At 41.9% G+C, this 16239-nt stretch overlaps 1 protein-coding gene across 1 annotated transcript; it reads right to left on the reverse strand.

Moving 5' to 3' along the window:
* Positions 1 to 12638: 12638 nt before the first annotated feature.
* On the reverse strand, positions 12639 to 14988 carry LOC121600142. The gene is made up of 4 exons (XM_041928469.1): positions 14686 to 14988; positions 14471 to 14573; positions 14150 to 14363; positions 12639 to 14072 (listed from the first exon to the last, which is right to left on the reverse strand). The coding sequence occupies exons 1-4, from the start codon at positions 14707 to 14709 to the stop codon at positions 12950 to 12952; spliced, it is 1464 nt and encodes a 487-aa protein (XP_041784403.1). The 5' UTR covers positions 14710 to 14988; the 3' UTR covers positions 12639 to 12949.
* Between the last annotated feature and the right edge of the window lie 1251 nt (positions 14989 to 16239).

Genomic DNA, 16239 nt, shown 5'->3' on the forward strand with positions numbered 1-16239 from the left:
TGGCAGCCTGTGTGTTTGCAATATGCATTGGCGCCGTTCGCATAGATTGTCATGTGTGTGTGTGTGTGTGTTGTTATTTTTTGTTACGGGTCCTTATTTTAATACCACGCATATGTTTTCATTTCAAAACATACCCAGACCAGACGACGTTTTTTTTCTTCTGTACACGTCCGTGCTTTTTTTTTGCGCCTGGAATGTCCATCAGTGCACGTAAAGCATTTAGGTACGATACAGAACATTTTACCCAGAAAAAAAGACATCCTCACAGAGGTTGTCGGGAATGTAAAAAAAAAATAATTTGTCAACCTTGTCTGCGCTCGGATTTTTTAAACCCTTTTTTTATCTACCCAAAATATATTCATAAACAACGTCCTGTGGGAGTACCCTTGAAAATGCCTGCAAATATCCTGAAATAACCGATACCGCTTGCTGAACGAACCAATTGACAATGCACTAAAACAGAGTGTGTCTGATAGTTTATGTAGTTGTTGGAAAATTAAAATTCATCCCACACCCACACACACACCTTGCGTACTGCCTCAACTTAAAACGACACACGTGGCTTTGGTTGGTAAATAACACTTGGCTGTGGCTGGGGTGGAAAAAAACTGTATGAATTTGATAGCAGAAAATGGGTTTTTGCTTCGCCGAAGCGACCATTTGCAACATTTTAATTACATGCAGAACGTGATGACAGCGATTTCATCAGCGATCATGTTCGATGTTCGTGATGATGATGATGATGCTGATGTGGAGGAGACCGGTGATGAGGATGGATTTTTTTTGTGGCGATTGTGCGTGATTACCAAGCAGATAAAGTAAAGCTGTCGAGCCAACATTTTGAAAGCTTTTCACACCAGCAATTACAGCCCAGTGAAAGCGTTGTACTGTACCAAGTCCATTCAATAATAAATACCATTAGTTTAAAGTTAATGCTTCATAATACTTTGATTTGATTGAGTTCAGTTGAAGCGTTTGATTTAGAGGTTTTGAATCTGCCTAACAACAGCCAATAAAATGCTTCAGAACCATCAAACCATTACAAAACTAATTGGTTAGAAAGCACAAATGTAATCGGTTCGATTTTACGCTCATTTTAAAATGTAAACCTTATTAAAACAAACGAAAATGTTTAACAAAATAAGCATAAAAAATACAAAAAAAAAACAATAAAAAGTTGAGGGGGCTTTAACAACATCATTGCAAGCAGCTTTATCATTACTATGTTAGTGTGGCGAAGGGGAAAAGGGTGACAAAGCATATGTACTACGGGTGTGCTTATTTTCCTACCCATGGACCAACGAAACACATATTATCGAAAAGCTGTACCCGTTTATAACCAAAAAACTAACTCATCTCGAATACGATCGGTGGACGATGTAATAGTCCAACGGAACATCGTTGCCGTATAAATAAGCCCGCACCGCTCTTGTCCAGCCAGAACTGTTTGAACCGTCAAGAGGGAACCATATCCATCCTTAACTCCGTCGCCTCATTTCATGAGCTTCGGTGGTTCCTTCATTCAAACCAAAGTGGTGTTCGTTTCCACGAATCGCTTGAAGATCGTCTGAACGATCCTGGCTTGCGTGCCGCTGATGGTATTACATCGCAAGTGTGATCATCAAATCAGAGAAGGCAAAGGAACGGACGAAAACAAATAGTGCCAATGAAAAACTTAACAGTGGTGTGTAAAAGTGCTGCAACACAAGAAGCGTTGTAACTTTTTGCGTAAAAAAGTGTAGTGATTGTGCCAAAACTCTGCTCATTCAAGTGCAAGTGAACTACAAACACGAACATTAAAGATCATCTTGCAAAAAACAACCCCAGAACCGAAGGCAATTTTGTGTTAAATGTACGCAGAGTACAGTGTCCAAGAACGAGATCATTTATAGCGTGAAGGGAATGAAAAGCACCAAGTGGTGTCCACCGTGGCGAGGAGACCAATATTCGACAGGACCTAATCGAGCAAAAGTTATAACAGTGCTAATGAAAGTGCAAGTAACCAAAGTGGTGCAGTACTCCAAAAACCTTAGACATGGCGATTGAGAAAAAGGTTCATCTGAAAAGCTTCCACAACATAAACATGAAAAATATGTTCAGTCTTCGCTGCAGACTCTTTGAAGTGCTCAAGTGCTCTAGATAAATGCAGGCAGAACATCTACGCCTGGAAACACGACAGATGCGCACGGCACATCCAAATAATAGTGAAACAAAAGCAAAGGAGAAAAGTCAAAGTGATAGTGCTGGAACTGAAATACTTGAGCGTCCAACACGGATTGACACGCGAGAATGGACCGGAGTCCCAACCGATCGACAGCGGCTTAGCAGCAGATGGTGAAACCCGCTAACAACCGCGCCTCTTCAGGAGTGAGAATGAAAGTGTCATCTAAACGTAAATGCCAGCTATTCGGTGTTCTTCTAGTGAAATGTTCTGCTCATTCGTTTTTAAGGAGCATTGCATTCAATTTTTAACAATAATTTAAAACCAAGCGATACTTTGAGTCGTGATAAATCATATTTGATTGTACCAATCTTCTGGATTCTTCTAGACTGTTGGAACAGTTAGGAATAGTTATTGCTCACTATGGGAGCGATAGCGAACTATTTAAATACCGACTATTCGGTACTTTACGACTAAGGCTTTTAAAAGCATTGCTTTCGAGTTACATTTGTGGAAGTAATTTTCAACGATCACTAAATTTTGAAACTGTTATGAAGCAGGTTTCCTGTGTACCGCTCCTCTGCGGTTCTTGCATTTGTTGTTTTGTTTTGGAAATTGTTTAAAAAAATGTAAAATCCATAATTTTTGAATATTACGGTAGAAGAAACGTGAATGAATAATTAAACTATCGATCAATCGGCATCGTTCAACGAAGGATCCTGTATGATTCAGATCATCTTTGAAAAAACCACTTGAATTCTTGAATTTACTGATAACGTCGTAGTGAGAGCTTCTTAGCAATTTTTGCATCTAGTAGGGTTAGAGATGAACCTGGATCTAAAAAGGCATACGTTTTAACGGAATTTTGATTGTTTATCAGTGTTACTGGCAACAATTGCTAATGTGTTGAAGACGCGTTTTGTAATTCATGATGGTTATTAACGCCTTCTTCTCTAAAACATCACAACACAACGCAAGCAAAATTGAACTTCACTTTCCTACTTATCACTTATTCACGTTGTTAGAACACTGAATAAAAACAAAAAATTTAGACGAATAAGTTCGACACTGGAGTTATAACACTTTTAATTAATTACAACTCCTCCCTGGGAGCCACCATATAAATCTTTTTATTGCCTCCTCTCTAACGTTCGTCTGGACTGATTGATAAGTTTAAAATGTGAACTTATGAGGCTTTTGGATGAGCATAGTTTTATGTAATGTTTTTAAGATATGAATTAGAGTTATTATCGTTGCGTTCGCAACAAGAAAAAGTTTTTCTCTCCTAATCTCAGTGCATTGGATACAGAACCATACATCCGTTGGGTTCATACAACTTTGCCCAAGCGAGATGGAATTGTCAATCGCAATCAGTGCAAGCGATTATATGCCGCACGTCTCCATCCTGTTCCGTACACAGGCGGCAGCGGCCGTTTGGATTTGAAACGAAATATTTCGACACTTTGGACGAATCAAATGATTTCCGAGTTGAAATATTTCGTAAGTTTTAATTGAATAATAATTGGAACGACTCACCTGGATTCAAGTTTGCTTACTTGAATACCTGTTTTGTTGTAATGACTTTCGGTGATTCAGCGGACGCGTTCCCTTGCAAAGATGTTGTTACAGGAGCTTCCTACTTCAGGCGAAATTTGCAGCGGGCTCGTAGTTATTTCGAATGAATCTGCGATGATCTTCGATGCTTGATGAATCAGCGTTGAATTTGCGTTCTCGGTTGGCCGAGTCGTGCGGATTGCAGTTTTGTAGGACCTTTTGTCCTTCCGCTATCTCTTGATGCGGTGTTCGATGCTCGATTTGTATCGTAAATCGGCTTAGATCAGCTAATAGCTGCACTAGCTGTTTTGTTCGGAGTCGTTTTTAACTATTTTCGAGGTAATAGTTATTTGACGATTTACCCTTCGTGGGACTAGTCTCCGATTTGCGTGTGATGTCAGATGGCTTTCTTTCACTTACGCTACGACTGTGGAGCTTCGTAGCGTTTTTCCGTTACGCGTCACTACACTTGCACTTGAAACGCTTCCGGAAACTATTGTTCATAACTACGGAGCCACCATGTAAAACTTCGAGGCGTTCACAAAACCTTTTTTGGCTCGATCGAGACGATTGATCGAGTCTGTTGCCAACGCGCTGGCAGTACCACCTTTTAAAGACGAGGAAAAAAAGAACTTCCGACGCTGACACACCGATCTTTTCCGTTTGAGATCTAAATTGCAAGTGTTTATTAATTTAATTAATTTCTACAATTATAGTTTTTATACTAAAGTCTATAAGTTCTAATGTGGGAACAATATTTTCCTTCCTTTTTACACATTTTTCTCCATATTGTTAACGCTCTTCCTTTTGACGCGCCTACGTCTGATCTGGTTGATGTCAAGTGCTATGGATAGAAATGCGATCCTTTTTTATTGCTTTTCTCGTGGTGAGGACAAATTGGTTGCATTGATTGCGGGCGTAGGGATTTTCCTTTGGGCAGAACTGTACCTAACGCTTGAATCTTCTGGTGCATGTTTAGAATGTATCCCTGCATTCGTTTGTTACGCTTGTTACGAACTATCTGTTGACGCTCTGTTATAATTTTGTTTACTAAGGCATAACATTTAATAGTTTCGTGGGATTTATTGCATATTAAGCATTTTATTGTTGGTGGATTTGGTTTGTTTTGATTTGGTTTTTTATTGTCCTGCCATTTTGGCTTGGATTTATGTTCAAATTTTTGCTCATGTATGTTTAGATGTCCTTTGTTATTCATCGATTGTGCGGCACTCATGAGACTGGCTCTTTTGGCAAAGGGTTTTAACTATTCGCACAATTCATCTAAGGTTTGATTTTCTAAATCTACCTTTCGTGCTATAATATAATCCGTCCTTTTGACTTGGATGTCGTAGGGGAGTTTGGACACTAGACACTAGTCTATGATCGTTTAGATAAGACGGTATTTTCATGAGTTATACCGTGGGCACTAGATTTTCTGATGCATTGGTCAATTCATAAATCATGGTTTTTGAATCCTTTTTGATTCTCTGTAGATTATTTAGGAGTTCAAGATAAACCAAATCATTTCTTCCATATTCCTCTTCCAACCTCGACATAATTTCTTTAACGTTATTGGATTCCATCATTAGCTGTTGAACGTGCTGCAACGCCTTTCCGTTCAAAGCTTGTGTTAAACGGTTTAGATTTTCTAAATCCGTAAAACTGCCCTCTTCGTTTGTTTTATCAAACGTTTGTTTGAGTTTCGTCCATTCTTTTGGATCGCCTCTAAACTTGGGCAACTGCATCAAGGATTGCCTTCTGATAAGGGTTTCCACGTGCGATGGTTCCTTTTTATCATCAACTAATATTCTGATGACGATAAAAATGTCCTTCATCTGATCCTTTTGGCTGATGATAAAATCTTTTATGGAGGTTTCAATGCTTGTTTCTTGTTCCTTGCCCTCCTTGCCCTTGTCGGTTTCCTTTGTCAAGCTTGTAAGACGATTAATTTCGTACTTAATGCTTTGACATTTCGGACATAACCAATATTCTTCTCGTTTAGGCAGTCGTTGTAATTTTACATACGACAAGTGGAACCAACGATCACATTCATTGCATTGCGTCATCGTTGGTTCGCTCGTGTCCACCCCGGTACACAATCGGCATGCGCCGTTCGGATTGGTAACAAATTTTACAGGCATTTTGAATGATGATTTCCTTGCCTTTTGTTAGTTTTAACAAGGAATTGGCCAACCTGGATAAGTTCCTTTATTTCCTTTTGAAGTGATGCAGGGCGACGTTCTCTTTGTCTGGACCTTGGCTACGTTGTGATGAATTATTACACGATCACAACACTTTTTAGCACAATTGTTCAGTAATTTGATAAACAAACACTGCAGGTTCAGATTACGAGTTTTTTTTCGTTTTGAATAAACGAGTTTAACGGACGAGGAGGAAATTGTTCTTTCACAAGAACGGTGAGAAATACGATTTTGACGTTACAATTTAACACCTTTTGTTTAGACTCATTCACTAACTTTTTTGTTCACTTCGATCACTGGAGTAGATATAAAAAATAAAGTTTTGGAGTTTTCTTATTTCTTTACACTACTCCTCTCTGGAACCACCATTATTAATTTCGGATATGAAATTCGCGATGTCGCGGAAAGTTAGTTGATCGGTTCAGAAAAAAAACTCTGTACACAGGTGCACAGTTAGGCGTCAGAATTGTAAGTGTTTATTTAGATTTAAAATGAATTATTTTATACTAGTTTCTTCAGGTTTTATCGTGGGAAGGTTATTTTCTCTTCCTTTTTCGCATATGTTCGTATCGCTAGCCTTTTCCTTTTTGCCACGCCTACGCATTCTCCTAGGAGGTTTTCTGGTTCTGATGTGCTGTTTTATGTCAAGCGATCCTGAAGGAAATGTGATCCCTTTTTTTATTGCTTTCTCTGGTGAGAACAAATTGTTGCATTGATTGCGGGCGTTGTGGTTTTCCCTTTTTGGCGTAACTGTACCTAACACTTGAATTCGGTGGTGCATGTTCCGAATGTATCGCATCATTGACAAATACTTGAACTTATTGCTTTTCGAATTTGTTTATCTGGTTAATGTTATTAACGCATTTACGTTCGAGTGAATTTTAGGTTTAACAATTTTACGCCCGTGAGAAATATGGATGTGGAATTTTCCTACGCTTCGCGGAGTTGGTCTAGCTTGACACACGTGCATGCTGTAATCCTAAGTTAACCGTTATGGTTTTGAAATGAAGTAATTGACTGCTAAAAAATGCAAGTCAAAAAACCCAGATGGCCCTGCTTGAAGGGTTTAGGATTACATTAAGTTTGTCTCCTTGATGGTACGTCTGTTCTGGAGTATGTTTGAACTGTCATATTTTATTCTATTTTATGGTTAGAAAAAAAAATGTGAAAATCTGGATTGTCGCGTTCGCAACACCTAGACTTATGCTGTTTATCGCGCCAATGCACGCGGTCAGGGCACTTGAAAAGGGTAATAAGCGTTTTGAGCGGTTTGCTCATTTTAAATTTAAAAATACAATCGGTTAAGTTTGAAAATGCGATCGTCATGGCGATCGTACGTAAAGAGAAATTTATTTAAATGAAATTCATAATTCTCGGTAAATAAAATCATTTAAATTCGAATTTGAATATCGCCGTTGGCGGTTAAAGATTTTTTTTTAAATGTTCGTTAAAAATGATTAATTAAATTTAAATTGTCGCGTCATCAACACATAGGCAGTTAAAATTAATATTAGCTAATAATCAGTGTACATCAGCTCAAGAGAACATAAAGAAATCTTTATAAATGCCTAAACGATTATCATTAAAAAATTATGTTACCGAACACCTTCGAGAATGTAATTGTATGAAATAAACGTATCACAAAATAGTTCAAGTCATATCAAACGTGTCAATGTATTTCTTTTCCAATTTATTTTAGCGTATCCTTTCTAACCACTCCGTGTTGGTTCTCTTCCTGCAATGTCCGAAAAAAGCCTGTTCTTGCTTTATGCTTGTTTCCGTTTCGGTGCTTTCACTTGATTCGTTTCTACAGGTCCACTTTTGTAGTCTACTACCACTCTATCGTTCATAAGACCTTTCCAAAAGCATACAAATCTACCAAGTTACAATGTACACACAGGACAGCGTAATGAAGGTCGTATAAAGTAACGTACGATCGTTTGATTGTGCTGCTAACGAAATAGAACACAGCAATCTGTATTGAAATTCGTAGTTAACACTAATTGCCAATAGTCTAATCGTGTGCCTCTAAATCAATGCAACTCTGCGATACGATGCCACACGATGTAACATACCAACTTTAGCGTCATTAACTGTTTGCAACCTTAGGTTTTAGACAAGCGCAACCAGCGCTAAACGATGCTAACCAAAAATCCGACAAACTGCACCACACACCTTGGCCTCTTCCCCGTCAAACCACTTCGTTCCTCGTAGGTGTTAGATGGCAAATCGGTGTACTAATCCGACGAACAGCACGTTCGCTTGCCCGCGCATAATTCATCCCATTGCTCCCGTCCGTTGCTGCAGCACATCATAAGCGAATATTAATGAGCTGAGTTTATGGCAATAGCACAACTAGTACGTCTGGCAAATGGGGTTGTGTGTGGGGACTGGAAAGCCAGCCACCAGCCAACCTGTGTGTTCCCCAAATGGTGGTGTGGTGTGCGAAATTGTGTGCTAATAAAATTTTAAACACTCCCCGACGAAATGAATGTAAAATCCGAAAATCTTTGCCACCGTGCCGTGCCTGCCGGCAGACAGGTGATAATTAAAACACGATATAGAAAATCTACATTTCTTCATTATAATCCGTTTTTGGGACGCAGTGGCGCCCAAACACCCCGTCCCTGCAGAGCACTGCGTGCTCAGGTGTGCCTGTGTGGCAGGTTTAGGAAATGCCTCGACCCACCAGCCAAACCCCCTTCGGTGCCGGTTTGCAAAACGATGCAAAATTTGCATTTCACAAAACTTAATCCTCTTCGCACTTTCGCCCAACAGCGTGTGGTGAGGCACATTTGCATCTGCACGCGCGTTTCCGAGCGTCCAAATTGCAACCGGGCAAAATGTCTTATTTTTCCAGCTGTCAGTGAACTCTACCACGGGTAGCAAATGGTTGTACCGCCCCGATCTTCTGGCGATGTCTTCTGTAGCTTGCGTGAAGCTTTCAGTACCGAAGCTTTAGGATAAGCGGCAGTAGCGGAGGCACCAGACAAGTTTGCAGCTCAATTCTCGCTCGGCTCAAGTTCCGCTCACAATTCACCCGTCATGCACCCACAGCGGCACCTTCTTCGCCCAGTCGTCGACCTGGAGCGTACAGATGTTACTATTAAAAGTTTATTAAAAGATGTGAAAACTTTTCATTTATGTATGACGCCATGTGACGTGAGGGTGTAGTTCGTTTCGGGTGGAGAGGGAGAATCGGGTAGAAAATTGCACACTGCACACTCGGCTGCTGTGCAGCTGTGCCCTCGCGAGCGTGAGTGCAGGAAGATTGAGTGTCCGATGGGAGGAAGTGCATATCGAAGAGTTGTGTCTTGCATGAGACGATAGGAGCGTGTGGTAAGTTTTACATGAAGATTTTGTTGACTGGCGTTTTTTCGGGTGTTACTTCAACTGGCGTTACTGACAACTTCAGCGGCAAAGCTTTTAAAGACAGTGGCGTCAAACTCGGTGTTGGCTATGATGGGAACCAAAGAAGGTAACACAAATAAACGATACAATCGTATAATTATTATTAAAATTTAGAAAAAAATCTTAGTTGTACTGTAATTCACCACCGGAGGATTAACCCACACTAAGCCTGTTCTGTTTCTGAGATTGATCTTGAACCCAAACGGGCCCTGGAACTAATCCTGAAACCATATTGGTCCTAATATAGATATTGTTTTAATATCGGCGTAACAACACGCCTGTCAAGTCCCGAATAGACCGTGTCCCCATAAATAGGGCTTGACTATCCTACTATGGTAACAATAAGTCACTGAAAGCCAAGCTCACTACACTAGTGGGTACTAGTGGGCAGGCCTTGACGGCCAGCAGTTGTTGTGCCAAAAAAGAAAAAAAAGAAGAAGATTGATATCGGCACTGGACCTCATCCTTTGCTCATAATATCCCCCAATGTAATGCAATGACTAAACCATATTGGTTCTAAAATAAATGGTGTATTAATATCGGCCCTGGACCTCATCCTTTACTCAATGTACACTGGTCCTAGAAACATTACTGAATCTACATCGTTCCTGAAACTGATCCTGAACCCATATCGTTCATAAAACTTGAGCTTGAAATAACACCGTTCCTGGAACTTATACAAAACGCTCATCAATCTTGGTACGGATCTAGCATCTATACCGGCTTTGTGACTTATCCACAACCTAGAACTGATTAGGTTCTGAATTATTATGACCTCATACTTGTCCTGGAGATAATTTTGAAGTTTTCCTGTTCTTGAACGTATTTAACGTATGAACCTGTCGCGGCCCAGGTACCGAAATAGTATCCACTTTGACCCAGCAATGAACCAAACTGTTTTTAACTATGTCCTTCAGACCCAGCTGAGATCCGTCTGTGTTTTTAGGCAGGTTATGTTGACATTCATGCCGTGTGCTTCTAAATTATTACCCAGCAATGATCTGCGCGTCGACGGCAGCTTCTTATTCTGATGTGAGCGTAGATCGAGTTTCATTGCTCTTGTCTGCTGAAGTTAGCGAATATGGTGCCACTCATGGGCTACTTAGGGGCTGCTGGTGTTGGTAATGTAATTTCTGATGATGTCATTGCTGGTGACGGTGATGACGCTGTTGTAATCAGTGCTGCAAAATGTCATGAGTATCACGAGATTTTCACCAACGAAAACAATGAACATATCCGTGGTAGCTTGATGCTCATTGCTGATTCTCAATAAAAGTGCGGCATGACATGCCGAACGCGACATGCGAATTCTTGAGTCCAACGCGATACTCTGACTGACAAGCTTAGCTTAATGCCGGCGCAAGCATAATCATGATTTTTTTTTCTGGCTGTGAACAGTGCTGAAAAAGTCATGACATAGTGACTGACCGCAAACGATGGTCGCAAACATGTCATGAGCATGTATTAGTCACACCAACCGTTCTGAGTATCAGCACTGATTATCACAATTGAGTACGTGACGCTGATGTGGATTTTGTTCCAGTCAGATTTTTTTTATGACATTGACAGTGACATTTTGCAGCACTGGTTGTAATGCCACATCAACGAATGCGTCGGCTTTGGTTATCGACTATCGGGAATCGTTCTCTACAATGCAGCTGCAAGACAGTAACGATGTGACGCACCGCTTCCTGGATACAAAACAACCAACGGCAACAACCTCCATTCGAAGTTTCCTTCTATTACAGAACCGTGAATCCCGTGCTTTACCGGTGGCTCCACAACTTCACAATCCTTGAACAGTGGAAGAGCCCACTGGAATGGAGTACATTCATCAACAGTGTAGAGCTCGTTGCAAAATTCATCACATAAATAAATATAATGATGTTTGGTATGTTTATTTATGAATACTAGCTTTACTTCAGAAGAAAGAACAAAAAATAAATATTGTAAAACTAATATTTAAAAATAAGATATCCGAATGTATTCTGTGTTTGACAAGCCTGGTTTACCGAACCAACTCCATGGAATGCAGAAGAATAATAACAAAAAAGGAACAGTATCCAATGAAGCTTACACGCAGCATAAGGGCCTTTTGTTGTGTGTAACAGCGCGCTAAGCGCTTTAAAAAGCGCCATTAAATCCTTCCCCACAGAAGATACAGCTAGCTTTAAACCGGAGCAATCATAATATGCATCTTCCTCCGTTGAACGCTACATTTACTGGTTGAGCAGATATTAAAATCTCATCGCCCGCTTCCGGGATGGGTGAAAAATTGAGCCAGACTCAACGCTTCAACCCTTCGCTCAAAAGGATCTTCCTTGCGCTGAACAGAATCTTATCCACATTCCATCCACAACCGGAGCTGGAAGTTCTTGAAGTTTACTTTCGGCGTTGAAACGACGCCGGAGGACGGGCGTACGTTTCTATTTAAAAGTTTCCATTCATCGTTGCAACACTTGCATCGTTTCATCGGATGCCGGATGGATGCTATTTGCCAGACGAATCATGCCAAGTGGGGAGGGGTTTTTTTTTTTAGTTGCCCAACCTCGCTGACAGGAGCGAATGCTACGCGCGTATCCGTCAATGGAAACCGTCGCTGAAGGCCAGCTCGTCTCGCATTATTGGCGAGAAACTATTGCATCAGACAAGAGAAAGTTTTCCTGCCACTCGGGCCTCCCCACGAAACCTTTGCTGGAAGAACGTAATCATAATTCCTCTCTCTTTTTCTTGGTGTATGGTGTATGGACGTGTCCGTGTGGGTGCGTTCTCCGGAAAACTAACTTATAGGAAAAAAAAGATCACGATATGGGTTAGAAGCGATGTGGTTCGCAGGAATGAAGAATATTATTTTTATCCATTTTATACGACGCTAGAGGAGCGTCTTTCCATGGGTTTCAGCAACGAGGGAGATGGAATGCAGCCTCTTCCGCAGCGAGGCAGGAAGCTGCAAAGATTGTTTGATTGTTTTATGGAACGAATCAATTTCAAAATTCCGTTATTGGAAAATCAAGCATGTTGATCTGCAGCGGCGAATAACATGCAGAACGGCATAAGGTTTAAGGGGGGACCAGAGCTTTGCGAACCAGGGAAATCTATCACATTTTATGAGTAATTGAGTTTTGAGTGTTATCTTTTCAAGTTGTAAAGTTTTGGCTGGAGAAGTTGATTTATTGCTCTTTTCGTTTTATTCGATGTAAAATTTAATGATTAGAGATTGTGATAAAAACATGTTTATGTCCAATAATTTCTAAATGTTGGGTTTTACAACCAATTTCTCTTTAGAGCATACAATGAGTAGCTATATGTAATTGATTTATTTACTATTTTTATTTAAACAATTGCACATACCGGCCTCCTTCGCTTTACAGACTGTTCAAATAGACTGCAAGAAGTAATTAGTTTAAATAATTTACCCACTCCTAAAATTCGTACCTTTTTCCCATTACTCCACACATAGATTGCCGTACAAAAATGTCAAAATATCAAACAATACACCTAACGACTCGATGATTGATGCAACACACAAATAAACAACAGGTGAAAGAGACCTTCCCAACCAATGGAGAGGAAAATGTCAACATAATTGAGCCGCCCCTTTCTATCGCACCCGTGACCCCGTCTACCGACACTCGCTGCACGTCTTGGCGTACGCGTAGCTAGCCGGGTTGACCGGTGGCTGCACAACACCACCACCACCACCAGCATGCTGAATACCACCGTCAAGGTACGGTACCATGATCGGCACGTACACTAGCAGCGGCACCGGCTGCTGGATGTTGAGCAGCTCCAGCACCCGCTCGCACGTCTCGTTTGCCGCGGCACGGGTGCGATCGGTTTCGACCAGCGCGCGCAGGGCATTGCTCACCTTCAGGACCATCTCGTTGAGTGTTTGCATCTGTGCGAGCAGATCGGCCGTGTTGCGGCCACTGTCGTCGCAGTTACGATTGATCGGGAACACGAACCCGTTGAACTGGGCAGTGGTGGAGCCGGGATATTTGGGACGCGGACCGGACGAATCGGACCTGCAGTTGGGTTGGGGAGGAATGTTCCCAGGGAGGGGAGTGGGTTGTTCTGGCACACGAATAATGGGAGAACGGGGTGTTGAAGTTATGGGAAGATAAGTCGTACGGGGAGGAATGTTAACGGGATCGATTTGTTTAGGAGCAGGAGTAGGCTCATGGGGAGCGGTGACATTCTGAACCGAAGGAGTGTTTGGAGTGGTTGAGGCAATGGAAACTGACTGGACCGTGGTCGATCGTAGAAGATCACCACTGGGAAGATCTTTAATTTCTTCCGATCCTTTACCATGATCACTTGTTTCTTTTTCACCATTTCCTGAAGGAGTGTTCGTAGTCGCCGAGCTCAAAGTTCCTCCAGAAATTGAGAGGTTCGATTGAGTGGATTTTTCTACAATAGGTACAGTTGGCACTTTACCAACACCCGAAGAACTTCCACCCTTATTGTTGTTGTCATCTTGATGATATCCATTAGATGATCCCGCACTGCCACTTCCTGCCGGCCGCTGAGATGTTCCGAGCGAACTAGCTCCATTTGGACCGTTGGAAAAGACCCCATTTGCTCCTCCATTTACCGGCGGCAGTACTGGGGCAGCCGTGGTCGGTGGTGGCGTAATGCTTACGATCTCATCCAACCGCCGACAGGTGGAGGGAAGGTAAAGATCGTTCCATGCGACGACCTTCTCGTCTAGCTTTCGGCCCTGAAGATCAGCATCCAGCTTATTGCTGCAAGCAGAAGAGGAGCAGCCCTGTTTAGATAGTCGGCAAATTGTCGGCCGTCCACATGAGTCACGCCAACTTACACGCTGTTGGCGACGCGGTCGGTAAACACTTTCGTTGGCTGGTCCGGTGCCAGCAACCGGTAGCCGAGCCGATCGGCAATGTAGTACACGAGATGCTTTTCGCCGACGGGATCGATATAACCGTAGCAACCGTACGTTACGTCATCCGGACCCTTGACCTTATGCTGAAATTGGCTGTTGGTGCGCTCCACCTGATACCCGTAATTGAACTCATCTGGTCGAGGGAGGTGGAGGAAAAGGAAAAGATCACGATCAAAGCCGCGGTGCAAAAGCACAATTAGGAGAGTGTTTGTTTTGCTCGTTCGATGTTTGAGTAGTTACTTTTGCCAAAGCTCTGCTCATGGTACACTTCGGCGTCCTTCTGTTTCAGCTCAATGTTGAACGCATCGTCGGTGGCCGACACAGCGACTGACACTGCAAAAAGCTTTACGAGCAAAAACAGATATTGGCACGATCACATGCGTTGCGTTGTTAATAGATTCGATCTCCTTATCTTTATGTGGGAACACCCCGTCCCAAGGGAACGTTTCACTCACAATGCTTAAACTCACTGGCCGCATCTTGCCGGGGGCACATTAACACCTTCGATTGACCGTGAAAACACACACTCGGCGTGGACCTTAAGCGGCTCGATTGCCTAACGCGTGGCACACTGGATGAAGCACTCTCCCCCTTTTGTCTATTAACACCGTGCCGAAGATGACGCGTCGCGCCTCACGTAGAAAGCAAATCAAACGCGTAAAGAGTGAGAGTACTCGCGCGCCACAGGCTAGTGAAGGTCAGGAACCTGTCGCGGGGCCGGTTCGTAAGATTCGGTGGTGCACCGTTTGACGGTTGCGTATGTACTGGGATGCATAGCTTGGCTTGACGGTGAATTTAAAGCCTTCCCGACCGTTGGCGTCGTGTACGGGGATAGATTTTGAGTCAATATTTACCAAATTTTTTGGCATATTTGTGTCCCTTCCTAGCATATGGCCGTTTTGCTTGGCAGTGGTTTATTTGGACGAGGATTGGGGGATTTACTTGGAAAGGTAAATCATCTTGTGTCATCAGCATTCTTGTGCCCGCGTATGGATTGATCTAATTCCTGAACCGGATCTCGGGGATCTGGTCTGATGCGCTTCAATGTTTTGACGAGGTTTTTGATAAACACATGGCCACGTAAGATGCCGCGCCTGTCTGAAGGTCGACCACGCAAGAATGTCGTCCGTTTGTATTGGCGGTTTGTTGATTTTGCAATTTGACTGTTTCATTTGTTGCGACTCAATTCCTGTGGACGTTGCTGGTTATAGCGATTTCGGTATATTGAAGAGCGCGGTGCGGGTGTACAAAATTGAATTGAAAGGAATTACACAATAGTTTTATTTAGGTTGATCATACAAAATTCATACGGCTTTGAAAAACAAAAGCAACAAACATAGTGTCAACTTGTTGTAAATATTTTTCAAACACAAGGAAAAAAAGTCTCAGCCTTTTCAGTTAAGAAGGATAAGTAGTCAACCTTCAAGTTAAATAAATATGTTAAACATTATACACAGCTTCTTCACAGTTAGGTTCCCACGGTTAAACGTCTTATTGTGAGGGAAACATCATTGTACTATAATCTAATTTCGAAACCAGTTCCTTCTCAAACATTTCCGTACAGGAGCACATGATTCAGGTTTTCCAGGGGTTCTCATAGTTGTCGGACACTTCCTTGACTCTTTCATATTGGAAGTGAACTTCATATGTTGGAAATTGGACTCTATGGCACCCTTTTTGAACACGCTCTTTGGAAATTCTTATTAGATTTATTCAACAAGGGTGCTATAGAGTCCAATTCCCATTACATTAAGCCCATTTCACTGTAAGAAAGAGTCAATAAAGTGTCCCATAAAGTGTAACGAACGGTTAGTACTACGTGATGAGTCCAACTCGATTCTTGTCTTGCGCTTTACACTTTAGGCTTTGTATGAAGGATTTTACACTGTCGCTGAGAAAAGGACACCAACATTTACTGGTGTTGTTATCTTTTTGAGAGACATAGAGCCTTTAATGTACATTTTATAAGGACGTACGATTGAACATCAAGCACAGTATGAGTTTCAATG

The sequence above is a fragment of the Anopheles merus genome, chromosome 3L (genome assembly GCF_017562075.2).
Source record: "Anopheles merus strain MAF chromosome 3L, AmerM5.1, whole genome shotgun sequence".
Classification (NCBI taxonomy): Eukaryota; Metazoa; Arthropoda; class Insecta; order Diptera; family Culicidae; genus Anopheles; species Anopheles merus.